The sequence below is a fragment of the Leiobunum rupestre genome, chromosome 3, assembly GCF_980474605.1.
Source record: "Leiobunum rupestre chromosome 3, qqLeiRupe1.1.hap1, whole genome shotgun sequence".
NCBI classification, from domain to species: Eukaryota; Metazoa; Arthropoda; class Arachnida; order Opiliones; family Sclerosomatidae; genus Leiobunum; species Leiobunum rupestre.
The window spans coordinates 51,568,038-51,592,660 of record NC_143386.1 but is presented as its reverse complement, the minus strand read 5'-3'; the positions used below and the strand labels follow the sequence as shown (position 1 = coordinate 51,592,660).

General features: G+C 37.0%; 1 protein-coding gene and 1 long non-coding RNA gene across 2 annotated transcripts; one reads left to right on the top strand and one right to left on the bottom strand.

Moving 5' to 3' along the window:
- Positions 1 to 999: 999 nt before the first annotated feature.
- LOC149952531 (uncharacterized) lies at positions 1,000 to 1,735 on the bottom strand. The gene is made up of 2 exons (XR_016480064.1): positions 1,604 to 1,735; positions 1,000 to 1,470 (listed from the first exon to the last, which is right to left on the bottom strand). It is a non-coding gene; the product is annotated as an uncharacterized LOC149952531 (long non-coding RNA).
- A 19,754-nt stretch (positions 1,736 to 21,489) lies between these two features.
- LOC149952530 (uncharacterized) lies at positions 21,490 to 23,101 on the top strand. The gene is made up of 4 exons (XM_090169743.1): positions 21,490 to 21,494; positions 22,390 to 22,478; positions 22,736 to 22,890; positions 22,958 to 23,101. Exons 1-4 carry the CDS (start codon positions 21,490 to 21,492, stop codon positions 23,099 to 23,101), a joined length of 393 nt encoding a protein of 130 aa, XP_090025869.1.
- The last annotated feature ends 1,522 nt before the right edge of the window (positions 23,102 to 24,623 follow it).

The following is a 24,623-nucleotide window of genomic DNA, read 5'->3' as shown; positions in this document are numbered from 1 at the left end:
CACCAAGAGTTTTCAAAAAAAATATTTTCCAGAGTTATTTTAGTAAATGCGTCCACCCCTATGAACCAAAAACGTTTGATTGTCACATTCTCTGACGGACTGCCGTCTAGCCCATGACGTCTGGAGACATACTAAATGTGGCAGCAAACTGAATTTCCCTTCCATTTCTCAATTATAAATTGAGGAAGTGCCTAGCTCGCTTTGCTCGCTATTGAAAGGAGGGCACCAAAAATAACTTGGGCCTAGGGCACCATAAAGCCTTAATCCGGCCCTGGAAACCAATGATTACCACGGTTCTAGGATCATGATTAAAAGTATCCATCTGATATTTAGGAAACTATGTCACCGATTACTTTGAGGGTCGGATGTCACTATGAACATCGAGCTATGGTGTTAATCAAATCCGAGGTATTCTCGAGTTTTCAGCAGAGTGCGACAGGGTCTGACCTTAAGAGCAGACGATATCAGCACTTTTGGACTGACATTAGAACGAAGATCTCGCTAGGCCCAAGTGGGCCTGGCCCGTGATACGAATTCACCCAAGTAAAGTGCTTAATTTATTTCGAGGCCAAATAGCAACTAGGTGGATTATTTCGTGTGACTTTGTTTTAAATTACATAAGTTTTATTGCTAACGAACTCTGTTCCCCAAATCGTTGTAAGGTTAACCTGACCTAATTTCTTATCATTAAGTAAATTAGAGTTTTCTGTGTGTTAATCAGTGGCGACTCTTAATCGATTCATTATAATTTATCCGCTTTAATTATCGAAAATGGCTGGATTACAAGGGTGATTGTCGGGTTGTCGCTAGGCTAGGAATGTTTACTTGATCGTGGTAGTAAAGTTCCCCCTACAAGGGACTAGCCACACCCGTGTTTGCCAGGACATTTAAAAATTTCCAACTGGAAAGTACCCACGTTCAAATGTCACAGTTATTGGATAGTTGCATGTCTCTATATACTTCTCTTTATACTAACGCCACCATCAATCCACACTAATATGTGCGTTTAAATTACTTTATTTCTTACAATTTTTATATATTTACATAAATTAAGCAGTTTTCATAAATTACATTAAAATAGCCTTTTTGTCGTTCGGAATAAATAACATCTTGATATAAATTACATAGTTTAAAAGTATTTAAAACTTTAAGGAGTAGCTCTCGGCTCTCTACTGGAACTGTTCGTGGAAAAACGTGCTCCTTCAAACTTGCCGGTTATTGTCTCGTTCTCATCAGGCGATGCGGTCGCGTTTCCCTGGGCCACCATCGCGTTGAAGGACCAAGTGGAGACGTTGAACCCGGGAGGGTTGAATGTACTATTGTTCCTCTCGTCGGGGAAAGATGCAGGGAAATCTGGCAAGGAAGGAAGCGAAGAGAATGGCTTGAAAGTCGGCGAGATGAACGTAGGCTAGGTTAAGTTCCACACGGAACCGGCTACATCGGCGCTAGGGATATCCAGGAACTGCCATGCTAAAAAGAAAAACGGAAAAGTAACTGCTACGACTAATTTAAACGGTCATTCACCAAGTTCGGATTTTACTTAGATCCAATTACAATTTTAAGACCACCAATGAAATAAGCCCTCTTGGTGATTGCTACTTACTTCCATTGACGAAATGCCAAGTACTTATAGCTGATGATCCGAACACGGCACAGTTCAGAAAAACGAAAACCGACACAATCAACATATTACGCTTTAAATCGTTTATCACACAAAATGTTAAACTCAAGAGACCGAATATTTCCACTCTTTTATTCTCGATGAGTTAAACACAACTAATAATTATAACTAAACAAGAACACTATTTATAGGGAGGTATACGTATTTTATATTCCAATATATAAAAACGGCTTAAAAACGCCACATTTTTAAATGTTAATGTAAGCTGAAAAAAAGGCCAAAAAATTAAATTAAAAAAATTTAAAACAAGACTAGAAATCGGAAAAAAGATACATCAATAAAAAAATAAGGTATTGCTAATATAACTTTAAAGTTATATCGATAAGAAATACTTAAAATATTTGAAAAATAAAAGCTTGTTAGCTGTGCCACGGCCAACTTAGATATACTCGCGTACTCGCACATAGAGGCCAGCCAGCTTTATTTAGCGCCCATGTTAACGAGCGTATAAAAAATTTACGATTTACCTCGCTTATCGCCGCTTTAAGCGCTAGTAAGAGGGAATGCCTCTCTAATGCTATTCTATGGGGAAAAATTTTTAAAGTGGCTTACCTATTAAATAACTTTTTGTAATTTTCGCGTTGTTTTCCGAAGCTGAATTTCAAATATGATTAAAAGTGAGTTTCAAAGATTATTTTAAAACCAATTTCATAATTTTAGACCGGTTTGTTCACTCACAATCGTTTTCTAAAATCGGTACAAATTTTAAGGCGGAGAAATTCAAAAGGAGGGCTCGGGTTCGAATCCCACCCGATGCGATAGCAAAATTGATAATAAGACGAATACCGTAAACAATTGGACGTTGAGACGATTATCGTAACCCTCAGCACTCGGTCCGTCCCAAAAGTCAGTATGAATAAGTTTGAAAGCAAACAACTTTACATACAAAACGCATACACAACAAAATCATCACCCACAACCACCATAACTCAACATACCCACACTACACATAAACATTACCGAAAAATAATACGGTACGCGAAAAGCAAAAATCGAAAGAATACCGAAAAATAATATGGTAAATAATACGGGTGAAAAGGAAAACTCGCTAACTTTCAATCCGCGAAAGAATACCGAAAATAATTCCGTAAAGAATACGGGCGTAAAGCAAAACTCGCTAACTTTCAATACGTGACCGTAAACCGAAAAGTAATACGGTATGCTGAAATCAAAACTCGAAAGAACACCGAAAAATAATACGGTAAAGAATACGGGTGAAAAGCAAAACTCGCTAACTTTCAATACGCGAAAGAATACCGAAAAATAATGTGGTACGCGAAAAGCAAAACTCGAAAGAATACCGAAAAATAATATGGTAAATAATACGGGTGAAAAGGAAAACTCGCTAACTTTCAATACGCGAAAGAATACCGAAAATAATTCCGTAAAGAATACGGGCGTAAAGCAAAACTCGCTAACTTTCAATACGCGAAAGAATACCGAAAAATAATTCGGTAAAATATACGGGCGAAAAGAAAACTCGCTAACTGTCAATACGCGAAAGTAAACCGAAAAAATAATACGGTTAGCGAAAGCAAACCTGGAAAGAATACCGAAAAATGATACGGTAAAGAATACGGGTGAAAAGCAAAACTCTAACTTTCAATACGCGAAAGAATACCGAAAAATAATGTGGTACGCGAAAAGCAAAACTCGAAAGAATACCGAAAAATAATACGGTAAAGAATACGGGTGAAAAGCAAAACTCGCTAACTTTCAATACGCGAAAGAATACCGAAAAATAATGTGGTACGCGAAAAGCAAAACTCGAAAGAATACCGAAAAATAATATGGTAAATAATACGGGTGAAAAGGAAAACTCGCTAACTTTCAATACGCGAAAGAATACCGAAAATAATTCCGTAAAGAATACGGGCGTAAAGCAAAACTCGCTAACTTTCAATACGCGAAAGAATACCGAAAAATAATTCGGTAAAATATACGGGCGAAAAGAAAACTCGCTAACTGTCAATACGCGAAAGTAAACCGAAAAAATAATACGGTTAGCGAAAGCAAACCTGGAAAGAATACCGAAAAATGATACGGTAAAGAATACGGGTGAAAAGCAAAACTCTAACTTTCAATACGCGAAAGAATACCGAAAAATAATGTGGTACGCGAAAAGCAAAACTCGAAAGAATACCGAAAAATAATATGGTAAATAATACGGGTGAAAAGGAAAACTCGCTAACTTTCAATACGCGAAAGAATACCGAAAATAATTCCGTAAAGAATACGGGCGTAAAGCAAAACTCGCTAACTTTCAATACGCGAAAGAATACCGAAAAATAATACGGTACGCGAAAAGCAAAACTCGAAAGAATACCGAAAAATAATATGGTAAATAATACGGGTGAAAAGGAAAACTCGCTAACTTTCAATACGCGAAAGAATACCGAAAATAATTCCGTAAAGAATACGGGCGTAAAGCAAAACTCGCTAACTTTCAATACGTGACCGTAAACCGAAAAGTAATACGGTATGCTGAAATCAAAACTCGAAAGAACACCGAAAAATAATACGGTAAAGAATACGGGTAAAAAGCAAAACTCGCTAACTTTTAATGCGTGACAGAAAATTGAAAAGTAATACGGTACGCTCAAAGCAAATTTTTGAAAGAACACCGAAAAATAATATGGTAAGGAATACGGATGGAAAGCAAAACTCGCTAACTTTCAATACGCGAAAGAATACCGAAAAATAATGTGGTACGCGAAAAGCAAAACTCGAAAGAATACCGAAAAATAATATGGTAAATAATACGGGTGAAAAGGAAAACTCGCTAACTTTCAATACGCGAAAGAATACCGAAAATAATTCCGTAAAGAATACGGGCGTAAAGCAAAACTCGCTAACTTTCAATACGTGACCGTAAACCGAAAAGTAATACGGTATGCTGAAATCAAAACTCGAAAGAACACCGAAAAATAATACGGTAAAGAATACGGGTGAAAAGCAAAACTCGCTAACTTTTAATGCGTGACAGAAAATTGAAAAGTAATACGGTACGCTCAAAGCAAATTTTTGAAAGAACACCGAAAAATAATATGGTAAGGAATACGGATGGAAAGCAAAACTCGCTAACTTTCAATACGCGAAAGAATACCGAAAAATAATACGGTACGCGAAAAGCAAAACTCGAAAGAATACCGAAAAATAATATGGTAAATAATACGGGTGAAAAGGAAAACTCGCTAACTTTCAATACGCGAAAGAATACCGAAAATAATTCCGTAAAGAATACGGGCGTAAAGCAAAACTCGCTAACTTTCAATACGTGACCGTAAACCGAAAAGTAATACGGTATGCTGAAATAAAAACTCGAAAGAACACCGAAAAATAATACGGTAAAGAATACGGGTGAAAAGCAAAACTCGCTAACTTTCAATACGCGAAAGAATACCGAAAAATAATGTGGTACGCGAAAAGCAAAACTCGAAAGAATACCGAAAAATAATATGGTAAATAATACGGGTGAAAAGGAAAACTCGCTAACTTTCAATACGCGAAAGAATACCGAAAATAATTCCGTAAAGAATACGGGCGTAAAGCAAAACTCGCTAACTTTCAATACGCGAAAGAATACCGAAAAATAATTCGGTAAAATATACGGGCGAAAAGAAAACTCGCTAACTGTCAATACGCGAAAGTAAACCGAAAAAATAATACGGTTAGCGAAAGCAAACCTGGAAAGAATACCGAAAAATGATACGGTAAAGAATACGGGTGAAAAGCAAAACTCGCTAACTTTCAATACGCGAAAGAATACCGAAAAATAATACGGTACGCGAAAAGCAAAACTCGAAAGAATACCGAAAAATAATATGGTAAATAATACGGGTGAAAAGGAAAACTCGCTAACTTTCAATACGCGAAAGAATACCGAAAATAATTCCGTAAAGAATACGGGCGTAAAGCAAAACTCGCTAACTTTCAATACGTGACCGTAAACCGAAAAGTAATACGGTATGCTGAAATCAAAACTCGAAAGAACACCGAAAAATAATACGGTAAAGAATACGGGTGAAAAGCAAAACTCGCTAACTTTTAATGCGTGACAGAAAATTGAAAAGTAATACGGTACGCTCAAAGCAAATTTTTGAAAGAACACCGAAAAATAATATGGTAAGGAATACGGATGGAAAGCAAAACTCGCTAACTTTCAATACGCGAAAGAATACCGAAAAATAATACGGTACGCGAAAAGCAAAACTCGAAAGAATACCGAAAAATAATATGGTAAATAATACGGGTGAAAAGGAAAACTCGCTAACTTTCAATACGCGAAAGAATACCGAAAATAATTCCGTAAAGAATACGGGCGTAAAGCAAAACTCGCTAACTTTCAATACGTGACCGTAAACCGAAAAGTAATACGGTATGCTGAAATCAAAACTCGAAAGAACACCGAAAAATAATACGGTAAAGAATACGGGTGAAAAGCAAAACTCGCTAACTTTCAATACGCGAAAGAATACCGAAAAATAATGTGGTACGCGAAAAGCAAAACTCGAAAGAATACCGAAAAATAATATGGTAAATAATACGGGTGAAAAGGAAAACTCGCTAACTTTCAATACGCGAAAGAATACCGAAAATAATTCCGTAAAGAATACGGGCGTAAAGCAAAACTCGCTAACTTTCAATACGTGACCGTAAACCGAAAAGTAATACGGTATGCTGAAATCAAAACTCGAAATAACACCGAAAAATAATACGGTAAAGAATACGGGTGAAAAGCAAAACTCGCTAACTTTCAATACGCGAAAGAATACCGAAAAATAATGTGGTACGCGAAAAGCAAAACTCGAAAGAATACCGAAAAATAATATGGTAAATAATACGGGTGAAAAGGAAAACTCGCTAACTTTCAATACGCGAAAGAATACCGAAAATAATTCCGTAAAGAATACGGGCGTAAAGCAAAACTCGCTAACTTTCAATACGCGAAAGAATACCGAAAAATAATTCGGTAAAATATACGGGCGAAAAGAAAACTCGCTAACTGTCAATACGCGAAAGTAAACCGAAAAAATAATACGGTTAGCGAAAGCAAACCTGGAAAGAATACCGAAAAATGATACGGTAAAGAATACGGGTGAAAAGCAAAACTCTAACTTTCAATACGCGAAAGAATACCGAAAAATAATGTGGTACGCGAAAAGCAAAACTCGAAAGAATACCGAAAAATAATATGGTAAATAATACGGGTGAAAAGGAAAACTCGCTAACTTTCAATACGCGAAAGAATACCGAAAATAATTCCGTAAAGAATACGGGCGTAAAGCAAAACTCGCTAACTTTCAATACGCGAAAGAATACCGAAAAATAATTCGGTAAAATATACGGGCGAAAAGAAAACTCGCTAACTGTCAATACGCGAAAGTAAACCGAAAAAATAATACGGTTAGCGAAAGCAAACCTGGAAAGAATACCGAAAAATGATATGGTAAAGAATACGGGTGAAAAGCAAAACTCGCTAACTTTCAATACGCGAAAGAATACCGAAAAATAATGTGGTACGCGAAAAGCAAAACTCGAAATAATACCGAAAAATAATACGGTAAAGAATACGGGTGAAAAGCAAAACTCGCTAACTTTCAATACGCGAAAGAATACCGAAAAATAATGTGGTACGCGAAAAGCAAAACTCGAAAGAATACCGAAAAATAATACGGTAAAGAATACGGGTGAAAAGCAAAACTCGCTAACTTTCAATACGCGAAAGAATACCGAAAAATAATGTGGTACGCGAAAAGCAAAACTCGAAAGAATACCGAAAAATAATACGGTAAAGAATACGGGTGAAAAGCAAAACTCGCTAACTTTCAATACGCGAAAGAATACCGAAAAATAATGTGGTACGCGAAAAGCAAAACTCGAAAGAATACCGAAAAATAATATGGTAAATAATACGGGTGAAAAGGAAAACTCGCTAACTTTCAATACGCGAAAGAATACCGAAAATAATTCCGTAAAGAATACGGGCGTAAAGCAAAACTCGCTAACTTTCAATACGTGACCGTAAACCGAAAAGTAATACGGTATGCTGAAATCAAAACTCGAAAGAACACCGAAAAATAATACGGTAAAGAATACGGGTGAAAAGCAAAACTCGCTAACTTTCAATACGCGAAAGAATACCGAAAAATAATGTGGTACGCGAAAAGCAAAACTCGAAAGAATACCGAAAAATAATATGGTAAATAATACGGGTGAAAAGGAAAACTCGCTAACTTTCAATACGCGAAAGAATACCGAAAATAATTCCGTAAAGAATACGGGCGTAAAGCAAAACTCGCTAACTTTCAATACGCGAAAGAATACCGAAAAATAATTCGGTAAAATATACGGGCGAAAAGAAAACTCGCTAACTGTCAATACGCGAAAGTAAACCGAAAAAATAATACGGTTAGCGAAAGCAAACCTGGAAAGAATACCGAAAAATGATACGGTAAAGAATACGGGTGAAAAGCAAAACTCGCTAACTGTCAATACGCGAAAGTAAACCGAAAAAATAATACGGTTAGCGAAAGCAAACCTGGAAAGAATACCGAAAAATGATATGGTAAAGAATACGGGTGAAAAGCAAAACTCGCTAACTTTCATTACGCGAAAGAATACCGAAAAATAATGTGGTACGCGAAAAGCAAAACTCGAAAGAATACCGAAAAATAATACGGTAAAGAATACGGGTGAAAAGCAAAACTCGCTAACTTTCAATACGCGAAAGAATACCGAAAAATAATGTGGTACGCGAAAAGCAAAACTCGAAAGAATACCGAAAAATAATACGGTAAAGAATACGGGTGAAAAGCAAAACTCGCTAACTTTCAATACGCGAAAGAATACCGAAAAATAATGTGGTACGCGAAAAGCAAAACTCGAAAGAATACCGAAAAATAATACGGTAAAGAATACGGGTGAAAAGCAAAACTCGCTAACTTTCAATACGCGAAAGAATACCGAAAAATAATGTGGTACGCGAAAAGCAAAACTCGAAAGAATACCGAAAAATAATATGGTAAATAATACGGGTGAAAAGGAAAACTCGCTAACTTTCAATACGCGAAAGAATACCGAAAATAATTCCGTAAAGAATACGGGCGTAAAGCAAAACTCGCTAACTTTCAATACGTGACCGTAAACCGAAAAGTAATACGGTATGCTGAAATCAAAACTCGAAAGAACACCGAAAAATAATACGGTAAAGAATACGGGTGAAAAGCAAAACTCGCTAACTTTCAATACGCGAAAGAATACCGAAAAATAATGTGGTACGCGAAAAGCAAAACTCGAAAGAATACCGAAAAATAATATGGTAAATAATACGGGTGAAAAGGAAAACTCGCTAACTTTCAATACGCGAAAGAATACCGAAAATAATTCCGTAAAGAATACGGGCGTAAAGAAAAACTCGCTAACTTTCAATACGCGAAAGAATACCGAAAAATAATTCGGTAAAATATACGGGCGAAAAGAAAACTCGCTAACTGTCAATACGCGAAAGTAAACCGAAAAAATAATACGGTTAGCGAAAGCAAACCTGGAAAGAATACCGAAAAATGATACGGTAAAGAATACGGGTGAAAAGCAAAACTCTAACTTTCAATACGCGAAAGAATACCGAAAAATAATGTGGTACGCGAAAAGCAAAACTCGAAAGAATACCGAAAAATAATATGGTAAATAATACGGGTGAAAAGGAAAACTCGCTAACTTTCAATACGCGAAAGAATACCGAAAATAATTCCGTAAAGAATACGGGCGTAAAGCAAAACTCGCTAACTTTCAATACGCGAAAGAATACCGAAAAATAATTCGGTAAAATATACGGGCGAAAAGAAAACTCGCTAACTGTCAATACGCGAAAGTAAACCGAAAAAATAATACGGTTAGCGAAAGCAAACCTGGAAAGAATACCGAAAAATGATATGGTAAAGAATACGGGTGAAAAGCAAAACTCGCTAACTTTCAATACGCGAAAGAATACCGAAAAATAATGTGGTACGCGAAAAGCAAAACTCGAAAGAATACCGAAAAATAATACGGTAAAGAATACGGGTGAAAAGCAAAACTCGCTAACTTTCAATACGCGAAAGAATACCGAAAAATAATGTGGTACGCGAAAAGCAAAACTCGAAAGAATACCGAAAAATAATACGGTAAAGAATACGGGTGAAAAGCAAAACTCGCTAACTTTCAATACGCGAAAGAATACCGAAAAATAATGTGGTACGCGAAAAGCAAAACTCGAAAGAATACCGAAAAATAATACGGTAAAGAATACGGGTGAAAAGCAAAACTCGCTAACTTTCAATACGCGAAAGAATACCGAAAAATAATGTGGTACGCGAAAAGCAAAACTCGAAAGAATACCGAAAAATAATACGGTAAAGAATACGGGTGAAAAGCAAAACTCGCTAACTTTCAATACGCGAAAGAATACCGAAAAATAATGTGGTACGCGAAAAGCAAAACTCGAAAGAATACCGAAAAATAATACGGTAAAGAATACGGGTGAAAAGCAAAACTCGCTAACTTTCAATACGCGAAAGAATACCGAAAATAATTCCGTAAAGAATACGGGCGTAAAGCAAAACTCGCTAACTTTCAATACGCGAAAGAATACCAAAAAATAATTCGGTAAAATATACGGGCGAAAAGAAAACTCGCTAACTGTCAATACGCGAAAGTAAACCGAAAAAATAATACGGTTAGCGAAAGCAAACCTGGAAAGAATACCGAAAAATGATACGGTAAAGAATACGGGTGAAAAGCAAAACTCTAACTTTCAATACGCGAAAGAATACCGAAAAATAATGTGGTACGCGAAAAGCAAAACTCGAAAGAATACCGAAAAATAATATGGTAAATAATACGGGTGAAAAGGAAAACTCGCTAACTTTCAATACGCGAAAGAATACCGAAAATAATTCCGTAAAGAATACGGGCGTAAAGCAAAACTCGCTAACTTTCAATACGCGAAAGAATACCGAAAAATAATTCGGTAAAATATACGGGCGAAAAGAAAACTCGCTAACTGTCAATACGCGAAAGTAAACCGAAAAAATAATACGGTTAGCGAAAGCAAACCTGGAAAGAATACCGAAAAATGATATGGTAAAGAATACGGGTGAAAAGCAAAACTCGCTAACTTTCAATACGCGAAAGAATACCGAAAAATAATGTGGTACGCGAAAAGCAAAACTCGAAAGAATACCGAAAAATAATACGGTAAAGAATACGGGTGAAAAGCAAAACTCGCTAACTTTCAATACGCGAAAGAATACCGAAAAATAATGTGGTACGCGAAAAGCAAAACTCGAAAGAATACCGAAAAATAATACGGTAAAGAATACGGGTGAAAAGCAAAACTCGCTAACTTTCAATACGCGAAAGAATACCGAAAAATAATGTGGTACGCGAAAAGCAAAACTCGAAAGAATACCGAAAAATAATACGGTAAAGAATACGGGTGAAAAGCAAAACTCGCTAACTTTCAATACGCGAAAGAATACCGAAAAATAATGTGGTACGCGAAAAGCAAAACTCGAAAGAATACCGAAAAATAATACGGTAAAGAATACGGGTGAAAAGCAAAACTCGCTAACTTTCAATACGCGAAAGAATACCGAAAAATAATGTGGTACGCGAAAAGCAAAACTCGAAAGAATACCGAAAAATAATACGGTAAAGAATACGGGTGAAAAGCAAAACTCGCTAACTTTCAATACGCGAAAGAATACCGAAAAATAATGTGGTACGCGAAAAGCAAAACTCGAAAGAATACCGAAAAATAATATGGTAAATAATACGGGTGAAAAGGAAAACTCGCTAACTTTCAATACGCGAAAGAATACCGAAAATAATTCCGTAAAGAATACGGGCGTAAAGCAAAACTCGCTAACTTTCAATACGCGAAAGAATACCGAAAAATAATTCGGTAAAATATACGGGCGAAAAGAAAACTCGCTAACTGTCAATACGCGAAAGTAAACCGAAAAAATAATACGGTTAGCGAAAGCAAACCTGGAAAGAATACCGAAAAATGATATGGTAAAGAATACGGGTGAAAAGCAAAACTCGCTAACTTTCAATACGCGAAAGAATACCGAAAAATAATGTGGTACGCGAAAAGCAAAACTCGAAAGAATACCGAAAAATAATACGGTAAAGAATACGGGTGAAAAGCAAAACTCGCTAACTTTCAATACGCGAAAGAATACCGAAAAATAATGTGGTACGCGAAAAGCAAAACTCGAAAGAATACCGAAAAATAATACGGTAAAGAATACGGGTGAAAAGCAAAACTCGCTAACTTTCAATACGCGAAAGAATACCGAAAAATAATGTGGTACGCGAAAAGCAAAACTCGAAAGAATACCGAAAAATAATACGGTAAAGAATACGGGTGAAAAGCAAAACTCGCTAACTTTCAATACGCGAAAGAATACCGAAAAATAATGTGGTACGCGAAAAGCAAAACTCGAAAGAATACCGAAAAATAATACGGTAAAGAATACGGGTGAAAAGCAAAACTCGCTAACTTTCAATACGCGAAAGAATACCGAAAAATAATGTGGTACGCGAAAAGCAAAACTCGAAAGAATACCGAAAAATAATACGGTAAAGAATACGGGTGAAAAGCAAAACTCGCTAACTTTCAATACGCGAAAGAATACCGAAAAATAATGTGGTACGCGAAAAGCAAAACTCGAAAGAATACCGAAAAATAATATGGTAAATAATACGGGTGAAAAGGAAAACTCGCTAACTTTCAATACGCGAAAGAATACCGAAAATAATTCCGTAAAGAATACGGGCGTAAAGCAAAACTCGCTAACTTTCAATACGCGAAAGAATACCGAAAAATCATTCGGTAAAATATACGGGCGAAAAGAAAACTCGCTAACTGTCAATACGCGAAAGTAAACCGAAAAAATAATACGGTTAGCGAAAGCAAACCTGGAAAGAATACCAAAAAATGATACGGTAAAGAATACGGGTGAAAAGCAAAACTCGCTAACTTTCAATACGCGAAAGAATACCGAAAAATAATACGGTAAAGAATACGGGTGAAAAGCAAAACTCGCTAACTTTCAATACGCGAAAGAATACCGAAAAATAATGTGGTACGCGAAAAGCAAAACTCGAAAGAATACCGAAAAATAATATGGTAAATAATACGGGTGAAAAGCAAAACTCGCTAACTTTAATACGCGAAAGAATACCGAAAAATAATTCGGTAAAATATACGGGCGAAAAGAAAACTCGCTAACTGTCAATACGCGAAAGTAAACCGAAAAAATAATACGGTTAGCGAAAGCAAACCTGGAAAGAATACCGAAAAATGATACGGTAAAGAATACGGGTGAAAAGCAAAACTCGCTAACTTTCAATACGCGAAAGAATACCGAAAAATAATGTGGTACGCGAAAAGCAAAACTCGAAAGAATACCGAAAAATAATATGGTAAATAATACGGGTGAAAAGGAAAACTCGCTAACTTTCAATACGCGAAAGAATACCGAAAATAATTCCGTAAAGAATACGGGCGTAAAGCAAAACTCGCTAACTTTCAATACGCGAAAGAATACCGAAAAATAATTCGGTAAAATATACGGGCGAAAAGAAAACTCGCTAACTGTCAATACGCGAAAGTAAACCGAAAAAATAATACGGTTAGCGAAAGCAAACCTGGAAAGAATACCGAAAAATGATACGGTAAAGAATACGGGTGAAAAGCAAAACTCTAACTTTCAATACGCGAAAGAATACCGAAAAATAATGTGGTACGCGAAAAGCAAAACTCGAAAGAATACCGAAAAATAATGTGGTACGCGAAAAGCAAAACTCGAAAGAATACCGAAAAATAATATGGTAAATAATACGGGTGAAAAGGAAAACTCGCTAACTTTCAATACGCGAAAGAATACCGAAAATAATTCCGTAAAGAATACGGGCGTAAAGCAAAACTCGCTAACTTTCAATACGCGAAAGAATACCGAAAAATAATTCGGTAAAATATACGGGCGAAAAGAAAACTCGCTAACTGTCAATACGCGAAAGTAAACCGAAAAAATAATACGGTTAGCGAAAGCAAACCTGGAAAGAATACCGAAAAATGATACGGTAAAGAATACGGGTGAAAAGCAAAACTCGCTAACTTTCAATACGCGAAAGAATACCGAAAAATAATGTGGTACGCGAAAAGCAAAACTCGAAAGAATACCGAAAAATAATATGGTAAATAATACGGGTGAAAAGGAAAACTCGCTAACTTTCAATACGCGAAAGAATACCGAAAATAATTCCGTAAAGAATACGGGCGTAAAGCAAAACTCGCTAACTTTCAATACGTGACCGTAAACCGAAAAGTAATACGGTATGCTGAAATCAAAACTCGAAAGAACACCGAAAAATAATACGGTAAAGAATACGGGTGAAAAGCAAAACTCGCTAACTTTTAATGCGTGACAGAAAATTGAAAAGTAATACGGTACGCTCAAAGCAAATTTTTGAAAGAACACCGAAAAATAATATGGTAAGGAATACGGATGGAAAGCAAAACTCGCTGACTTTCAATACGCGAAAGAATACCGAAAAATAATACGGTACGCGAAAAGCAAAACTCGAAAGAATACCGAAAAATAATATGGTAAATAATACGGGTGAAAAGGAAAACTCGCTAACTTTCAATACGCGAAAGAATACCGAAAATAATTCCGTAAAGAATACGGGCGTAAAGCAAAACTCGCTAACTTTCAATACGTGACCGTAAACCGAAAAGTAATACGGTATGCTGAAATCAAAACTCGAAAGAACACCGAAAAATAATACGGTAAAGAATACGGGTGAAAAGCAAAACTCGCTAACTTTCAATACGCGAAAGAATACCGAAAAATAATGTGGTACGCGAAAAGCAAAACTCGAAAGAATACCGAAAAATAATATGGTAAATAATACGGGTGAAAAGGAAAACTCGCTAACTTTCAATACGCGAAAGAATACCGAAAATAATTCCGTAAAGAATACGGGCGTAAAGCAAAACTCGCTAACTTTCAATACGCGAAAGAATACCGAAAAATAATTCGGTAAAATATACGGGCGAAAAGAAAACTCGCTAACTGTCAATACGCGAAAGTAAACCGAAAAAATAATACGGTTAGCGAAAGCAAACCTGGAAAGAATACCGAAAAATGATAAGGTAAAGAATACGGGTGAAAAGCAAAACTCTAACTTTCAATACGCGAAAGAATACCGAAAAATAATGTGGTACGCGAAAAGCAAAACTCGAAAGAATACCGAAAAATAATACGGTAAAGAATACGGGTGAAAAGCAAAACTCGCTAACTTTCAATACGCGAAAGAATACCGAAAAATAATGTGGTACGCGAAAAGCAAAACTCGAAAGAATACCGAAAAATAATATGGTAAATAATACGGGTGAAAAGGAAAACTCGCTAACTTTCAATACGCGAAAGAATACCGAAAATAATTCCGTAAAGAATACGGGCGTAAAGCAAAACTCGCTTACTTTCAATACGTGACCGTAAACCGAAAAGTAATACGGTATGCTGAAATCAAAACTCGAAAGAACACCGAAAAATAATACGGTAAAGAATACGGGTGAAAAGCAAAACTCGCTAACTTTCAATACGCGAAAGAATACCGAAAAATAATGTGGTACGCGAAAAGCAAAACTCGAAAGAATACCGAAAAATAATATGGTAAATAATACGGGTGAAAAGGAAAACTCGCTAACTTTCAATACGCGAAAGAATACCGAAAATAATTCCGTAAAGAATACGGGCGTAAAGCAAAACTCGCTAACTTTCAATACGCGAAAGAATACCGAAAAATAATTCGGTAAAATATACGGGCGAAAAGAAAACTCGCTAACTGTCAATACGCGAAAGTAAACCGAAAAAATAATACGGTTAGCGAAAGCAAACCTGGAAAGAATACCGAAAAATGATACGGTAAAGAATACGGGTGAAAAGCAAAACTCTAACTTTCAATACGCGAAAGAATACCGAAAAATAATGTGGTACGCGAAAAGCAAAACTCGAAAGAATACCGAAAAATAATACGGTAAAGAATACGGGTGAAAAGCAAAACTCGCTAACTTTCAATACGCGAAAGAATACCGAAAAATAATGTGGTACGCGAAAAGCAAAACTCGAAAGTATACCGAAAAATAATATGGTAAATAATACGGGTGAAAAGGAAAACTCGCTAACTTTCAATACGCGAAAGAATACCGAAAATAATTCCGTAAAGAATACGGGCGTAAAGCAAAACTCGCTAACTTTCAATACGCGAAAGAATACCGAAAAATAATTCGGTAAAATATACGGGCGAAAAGAAAACTCGCTAACTGTCAATACGCGAAAGTAAACCGAAAAAATAATACGGTTAGCGAAAGCAAACCTGGAAAGAATACCGAAAAATGATACGGTAAAGAATACGGGTGAAAAGCAAAACTCTAACTTTCAATACGCGAAAGAATACCGAAAAATAATGTGGTACGCGAAAAGCAAAACTCGAAAGAATACCGAAAATAATTCCGTAAAGAATACGGGTGAAAAGCAAAACTCGCTAACTTTCAATACGTGATAGTAAACCGAAAAAATAATACGGTTAGCGAAAGCAAACCTGGAAAGAATACCAAAAAATGATACGGTAAAGAATACGGGTGAAAAGCAAAACTCGCTAACTTTCAATACGCGAAAGAATACCGAAAAATAATACGGTAAAGAATACGGGTGAAAAGCAAAACTCGCTAACTTTCAATACGCGAAAGAATACCGAAAAATAATGTGGTACGCGAAAAGCAAAACTCGAAAGAATACCGAAAAATAATATGGTAAATAATACGGGTGAAAAGCAAAACTCGCTAACTTTCAATACGCGAAAGAATACCGAAAAATAATTCGGTAAAATATACGGGCGAAAAGAAAACTCGCTAACTGTCAATACGCGAAAGTAAACCGAAAAAATAATACGGTTAGCGAAAGCAAACCTGGAAAGAATACCGAAAAATGATACGGTAAAGAATACGGGTGAAAAGCAAAACTCGCTAACTTTCAATACGCGAAAGAATACCGAAAAATAATACGGTAAAGAATACGGGTGAAAAGCAAAACTCGCTAACTTTCAATACGCGAAAGAATACCGAAAAATAATGTGGTACGCGAAAAGCAAAACTCGAAAGAATACCGAAAAATAATATGGTAAATAATACGGGTGAAAAGGAAAACTCGCTAACTTTCAATACGCGAAAGAATACCGAAAATAATTCCGTAAAGAATACGGGCGTAAAGCAAAACTCGCTAACTTTCAATACGCGAAAGAATACCGAAAAATAATTCGGTAAAATATACGGGCGAAAAGAAAACTCGCTAACTGTCAATACGCGAAAGTAAACCGAAAAAATAATACGGTTAGCGAAAGCAAACCTGGAAAGAATACCGAAAAATGATACGGTAAAGAATACGGGTGAAAAGCAAAACTCTAACTTTCAATACGCGAAAGAATACCGAAAAATAATGTGGTACGCGAAAAGCAAAACTCGAAAGAATACCGAAAAATAATGTGGTACGCGAAAAGCAAAACTCGAAAGAATACCGAAAAATAATATGGTAAATAATACGGGTGAAAAGGAAAACTCGCTAACTTTCAATACGCGAAAGAATACCGAAAATAATTCCGTAAAGAATACGGGCGTAAAGCAAAACTCGCTAACTTTCAATACGCGAAAGAATACCGAAAAATAATTCGGTAAAATATACGGGCGAAAAGAAAACTCGCTAACTGTCAATACGCGAAAGTAAACCGAAAAAATAATACGGTTAGCGAAAGCAAACCTGGAAAGAATACCGAAAAATGATACGGTAAAGAATACGGGTGAAAAGCAAAACTCTAACTTTCAATACGCGAAAGAATACCGAAAAATAATGTGGTACGCGAAAAGCAAAACTCGAAAGAATACCGAAAAATAATACGGTAAAGAATACGGGTGAAAAGCAAAACTCGCTAACTTTCAATACGCGAAAGAATACCGAAAAATAATGTGGTACGCGAAAAGCAAAACTCGAAAGTATACCGAAAAATAATATGGTAAATAATACGGGTGAAAAGGAAAACTCGCTAACTTTCAATACGCGAAAGAATACCGAAAATAATTCCGTAAAGAATACGGGCGTAAAGCAAAACTCGCTAACTTTCAATACGCGAAAGAATACCGAAAAATAATTCGGTAAAATATACGGGCGAAAAGAAAACTCGCTAACTGTCAATACGCGAAAGTAAACCGAAAAAATAATACGGTTAGCGAAAGCAAACCTGGAAAGAATACCGAAAAATGATACGGTAAAGAATACGGGTGAAAAGCAAAACTCTAACTTTCAATACGCGAAAGAATACCGAAAAATAATGTGGTACGCGAAAAGCAAAACTCGAAAGAATACCGAAAATAATTCCGTAAAGAATACGGGTGAAAAGCAAAACTCGCTAACTTTCAATACGTGATAGTAAACCGAAAAGTAATGCGGTACGCTTAAAGCAAAACTCGAAAGACAACCGAAAAATAATACGGTAAAGAATACGAGTGTAAAGCAAAACTCGCTAACTATCAATACGCGAAAGAATACCGAAAAATAATACGGCAAAGAATACGGGTGAAAAGCAAAACTCTAACTTTCAATACACGAAAGAATACCGAAAAATAATGTGGTACGCGAAAAGCAAAACTCGAAAGAATACCGAAAAATAATATGGTAAATAATACGGATGAAAAGGAAAACTCGCTAACTTTCAATACGCGAAAGAATACCGAAATAAATTCCGTAAAGAATACGGGCGTAAAGCCAAACTCGCTAACTTTCAATACGCGACAGTAAACCGAAAAGTAATACGTTACACTGAAAGCAAAACTCGAAAGAACACCGAAAAATAATACGGTAAAGAATACGGGTGAAAAGCAAAACATTTCGCAGAAGTAAATTAACCTCTTCCGGCGAAAAAACCGAGTTTAAGAGCGGAAACTTGTCAGCCCCTCCTTTCGATAAATTTCCGACGAGGGTCTCGAGAGAAGCTGGCAAGAATCGGATGCTGTCAAAAAACCGTAGTTTACCCAAGGTGAAAGAAATGTATGTTTCGCTGTTGGTAGCGATACAGTCTATATTTTAATTTTTGATCTTTGCAATTTGTTGCATAATGAGGTGGGCGTCATATCTACAAATGCTTCATATCATAAGTAAAAATACCTTTAAAAATATAGACAATTAATTTACCTGCTCAGATTATGAAGGAAAACCGGGATGAATTTTGGCGCCTTCATTTTCAAATTGCAGTTCTGACACGCACAGCCCCTATACGCTCCTGTATAATGGTCATGGTCACGTGTTTTAATTGAAGTTTTCGTGAATGTTTCTTCGCAGACGTAACAATGTGTTGCGGTTTGGTAGGATGTTTCTTCAGCTTCGGAAAGTTGCATAGTTATGTTTTCCTTCAACGCTTTCGATATAGCCGTAGACTCGTCCAAAAGCATATTCAAAAACTTCAACGCACCGTCTTGGGCCCTGTAGGTCTCGTGCTTTACGAGATTTCCTACATAGTAAATAAATATTAGATAAAGAATTAAAAGAATTTCTAGTGATCAAACGTACCGGTGGGATTGACAATTGCGTATGAAAATCCACACGTGACATGTACGGCTAGGGTCGTGGTCGATGACAATGTTGCGTCTGGCAAACATGTCGCTATTTTTGACATTATCGACTCGAAATCGGCGAAAATGGTGTAAGGAACCTATATGAAACAAATAAATAAATATTTCGAATTTAAAATAAGTATTAAATTATTTACCATTTGACTCCAACCAAAATTTTTGAATTTTAAAATTGGTTCTTTGGTTGGCATCTCCACGCGTTGTGGTTGGTGAAAATTACAGTCGCGCATATGAACTTTGATAATTTCCTCTGAATTGCTCCTTTTTAGACATCGGCGACAATAAAACGTCTTGCCATTATGTTTGGAGAATCCACTGAACAGACGGCTTAAATGACGTATTAGCACATAATGTTTATTTTTACCGTTTGTCACCAAAAGTAAATCAATTTCCTTAGACTCGGGTACACGTTTTTCACTCACATATCGCGGGAAATAACCCTTTTCGTATGCGAAAATGTTAATTGATAAATTATTCGCCTCTTCGAACTTTTTAAGTTTATAAGCATCCAGTTCGAAGGGGAATGTAATCCCGCACAAATTGAGTTCAGTCTCGTATCTTTTATAATTATAAATACGTCTAGGGTGGTCTTTGGTTGGGTGTAGTTTGGCCAATATTGACCACAGGAAACATTTATTGTCACTTGGGTCTTCAGGGTCAACATTTACTATGGCACGTTTATTTTCAATTACCGGTGGTAATTGAAAATATGTACCGCCTACCAGAGGTAAATATTGGATAATGTTAATTTGTAAATACAAAATTTTATCCAAAACCCAACCACTTCCTAACCCTTCATAATTGTTCATAGAGTCGGCAATTTTGTCTCGACTAGAGTTTATTTGTTCAGGTATTACCTCGGGTGACAGCGTCGCGTGTGTAAATCCCCTGAAATACGGCATTGCCTCAACGTCCGTACCAGTGTTGCCAAGTTCACGGGTATATCGTGCCCGCACCACCATATACCATTTTATCCCTTTATTGATATTTAGTTTGTTTTGAAGATACGTTTCTACCTTAGCACGGTGTTCATTTATAAATAACACAGGGTCGGTAACCCCATCTGGTGCCGTTATCCTAGCTGAAAAAATTGCGTCACCAAGCGCGTTAACCTCTTCTATTTGAGGATTTTTCGGCTGGTGGCACTGCTGGCAGGTCAGCTGGTAGCACTGCTGGTTGGGTTAGTGGTTGACCAACTGGAAGGGCAATGGGTAGGTTAACGGGTGGGTTTGCGGGTGAGTTAGTAGGTGGGTTAGCGGGTGGGTTAGGATCTGCAACTGATTGCTGGTCAACAACTGCTGAACCAACTGCGATTGGTTGTTGGTGTTGGGCTTGAATATTATCCCAATGCTCACCAAGCCACTCGTCATCCGCTTGAGACTCTAATAGATGGTTTAAGGGATCCGATTGATGAATAACTTTGTCTTCTTGACCATCTATAGAAAAACAAAAACTTTATGTAACAAATAATAAAATTTTTTTGAAGAAACTTACCATTTTTAACTCGTTTACGATAAAAAGAGTCTGGTGATGAGACCCTTTTTACAGGCGAGTTTGGTGGTGGTAATTCATGTGGTGCGCCTGAACGAGTGAATGAAGGGCTGGCAACGATACGAGGTGTCAGATCGGACCGTAAAAACGTCTCTAGCTTCGGGGGCGGCTCGAGCCGGGAAAACGTTTCGGATCTCGGGGACGGTTGGGTCCTCGAAGGCGGTCCGGGTTGGAGAAACGTCATCGGCGGCGGTGGATGCGGAGAATTCGGTACCGTAACGGGGACCGCCCCGTGATTAAAATTACGTTGATGACGATTTAAAACGTCTCGTCTCGAAAATGACTTATCACACACGGGACATTTTAACCTGGTATTACCATGAACTGATATCATATGACGGTTGATTTTACCCTTTTGGGAGAAAATGGTTGAACAGATACTACACGAATACATCTTGAATATACCTTTTTCACCTCATACCAGGACTTTTTATACCCTTTTTAGATTTGAAAACTTCACCCTCACCCCACCTTTGCGCGTTCACCACCAGTTCGCCACCAAGATTCCCATTGGTTAAAAATGACGTATGCCTAAACGGTGTCCGAGAGTGCGGTGAATTCTATGTTTACCCCAAACACAATATTGAGCAATTTTTGAGGAGCATCTCTCTTTTTCCCTATTGGCTGAAAGTGACGTATTCCAAATTAAGGTGTCCAGTTAGGATAATGGGTTTCTTCCGGACACTTTGGGACTCTCTATAGCTTTACACGTTCACCCCCACTGATGTCTCATCTTTACTAGTTCTCCACCCAACGAAAGGCGGGGACTGTCAATCAGGATTAAAACTCTTCTTTTCGGTAGGAATTCAATAATACAGAGAAAGGCTGCTACCTTCTATAAACCTTTCATTTTAGCGGGGTACAGTCTTTACGTTTTCTTATGCACCACTCTCCATAGCGTTACACGTTCACCGTCCAACGAAAGCGGTGATTGTCAGTCAGGATTATAACCCTTCTTTTCGACGAGGGGGTAAAGGGATGAGCGTCAACCATTAATACACAAAAGGCTGCTGCCTTTACACGTTCACCACCTAAGTATTGCGTCACTCTTTCGTTAAACATAGCTTTGCTAGTTCACCCTGCCTTTGTACGTTCACCACCTAAGTATTTACCCTTCATCATCACCCCTACCTTTGGCTGTTCACCGCCGACACCACCCTGCATTTGTACGTTCACCACCGTACTCGCGGGCGGGACGGGCGGGACGGGTGGTGGCCTTCCACTGTATACTCCCTGGGACCCGCTCGAAGACCCTACTCAAGCATTTTCTATTCCTATATATTTCGGATCTAAAGCTTATAGTCAACCGCTAGAAAAGCTGGCATATCCAGATTTTTCTTCTATTACTTTTCTCAATATCTTTCATTATAAAAAATATTTTGGAAAATATACTTATCGTCTGTTTTGATACTTTCCATAGCACGCAAGTCTATACCGGACGAGATTTAGCTGGAGTAATTAATGCCGAATGGAGTAATGAAAGTTTATCAAGTTACAAAGGATTCATTGGTAAGTTTCTTAAATGATCGTCAAGCTCATTCAGTAGTCTGCTGTACCTCCGTTTAAAATGCGGAAAGCTAATTTAGATTATTGAAAAAATATCCATTAAAATAGTGATTCAGGAAATATTGATTTTAAAGTAGTATTTCGTTCACTTGTCTATCCCAAAATAATAATATTTAGTAAATAGATTCTGCTTTTAATTCAATTACCGACTATGCTAAAACTAAATGAGCGCAGAAGCAAATTTCTATTTCTATTCACAGAATTCACGTTTGATGTGGATTTTTCTATTGGATCGGAAAAACTAACTGATCAAGGAGCTTATATTTTTGTCGCGAGTTCCGATAGCGTTCCCACCAATGACGTCAGGGCTTTCTTTGTGGAACCCTCAAATAATATCAAAGTTACTTTCAAAAAAGTAAGTTAAAATACACAAGACAAGTAATTGTTAAATGAAAAAATGGCGCTCTCTGTAATTCTCGTAGACAATGATCCAAAGGTTACCTCCTCCGTACCATACAATGTGCAAGAATTATACGAAGATTTGGAAGGATACGTGGGAATTTGCAGATATTGGAGAAGAGGTTCTTATTTTAAAGGGGAAGCATACTATTAAAATGGCTTCATAGTTCAAGTAGAAAATTTTTCTTCTAATATTTACAGCCAAAAACCATATTTTTCAGCAAAACAAATTTATCTATAGTGCTTTATAAATTTGGTGATTCTTAGATCCATAGTTAGGGAGAGGGTCGTATTTAGCTTTTAGGCGAAGTAGGCGCCCGCTTTAGGGCGCCACATTTTGGGGGGCGCTTTGCATTTCAATATGACCCTTAAGTGAAAGAGTCCGAGTGGCCCTGAAAATGGGAAGGCCATAAAACATTTAGCCACAAAAGCGAAATCTCATGGCGCAACCAACGTAACGTTTTGCGTCTCTCTCTGGGACTAAAAAATTATGTAACACATAGACACCAGTAGAGGCGCCACTAGTTTGGTTTATGGTGCGCTACCTCTATCTGCTATGGAATACGAAGTGGGCTCCCTTTATGCGTATGTAAGTTGAGATCTCGAACGCAACGTTTACCTCTAACAGAGTGACTCATTTTGAACAAGTGGTGCTGTGGGAAAATTCCCCTTAACGACACCTTTGATCTTTCTCGTCCACTTATCGGGCGAAAATTTGAGTTCAGAGCAGACCACAGCTAAGCCTACCCTTTTTTAAACACCATCCCTAGGGATTTCTGTGTACTGGTTTCACATACTGTGTCACCGATGTCGCCGTGTCGTGCCAATCTCTTTAAGAGTTAGGTCTAGAAGGGTCAATGATACCTCAATTTATGGGGCAGAGCATCTTCTTGATAGCCCAATATTAATTGTTGGGCCAGGGTGTCCAGAACTTTAATAACACCCATTTATGTTATTTTGACCTTCTTCAACTGAACTCTTCGACCGATCGAGTTATAAGAGTAAATGCTACTAACTTTTTGGAATTTATATAAATTTCTGCGATTCGAGCTCAAAACTCGGGCAATGTCCATTTTTAATTTCGTCCATGGCTTATTTTTTAAATTAACATATGTTAAACGTTTCCCGCGTATTGAATCTTGGGGGTTATTTTCCTGTAGGTGGCCAAAGTCTGAAATCGGATAGCTTTAAGCAGGTGCTAGTTTTAGAAGCGTATTGTTACTATTTATGCTCTTTTCATGTTTATTGTGAAAGCGTCGTAACGTACGTTTTACTTTTTTTTATCAATGGTCATGTTTATTGAGAAGGCTTTGTAACTGATTTTTCACGGTGTGAGCAACACGTTGAATAGGATATTCTTTATATAACACTCATTTTAATAAAACATTTTATCTTAGTTCGATATTTTGCGCTTATCAATACAGGGTAAATAAATCCAAATACTATAAATCCTTTTCCTGCGGCCATTTTTACACCTCATGAGAGCTACCATCTTTTATGGATTTTCACTGCCAAGTTTTTTTAACCATATTTTTGTGATTGGCCTTGGAAGTGAAAAAACTAAGTGATAAAATCGCGAGCGAGGTAACTTTAGGGAAAATATTTCGTTGGTGTCTAAGGTCTGGGACCGACACCACCTTGTGAATCTTCATTTTCTTCAAAAACAAAAAAATTGACAATATTTCAAAC

Bases quoted from the DNA above. Each gene is read 5' to 3' on its own strand.
- LOC149952530 (XM_090169743.1), top strand. The intron at 22,479-22,735 runs GTAAGTTTCTTA...TTCTATTCACAG, and splicing joins AAGTTACAAAGGATTCATTG to AATTCACGTTTGATGTGGAT. The intron at 22,891-22,957 runs GTAAGTTAAAAT...TAATTCTCGTAG, and splicing joins TCAAAGTTACTTTCAAAAAA to ACAATGATCCAAAGGTTACC.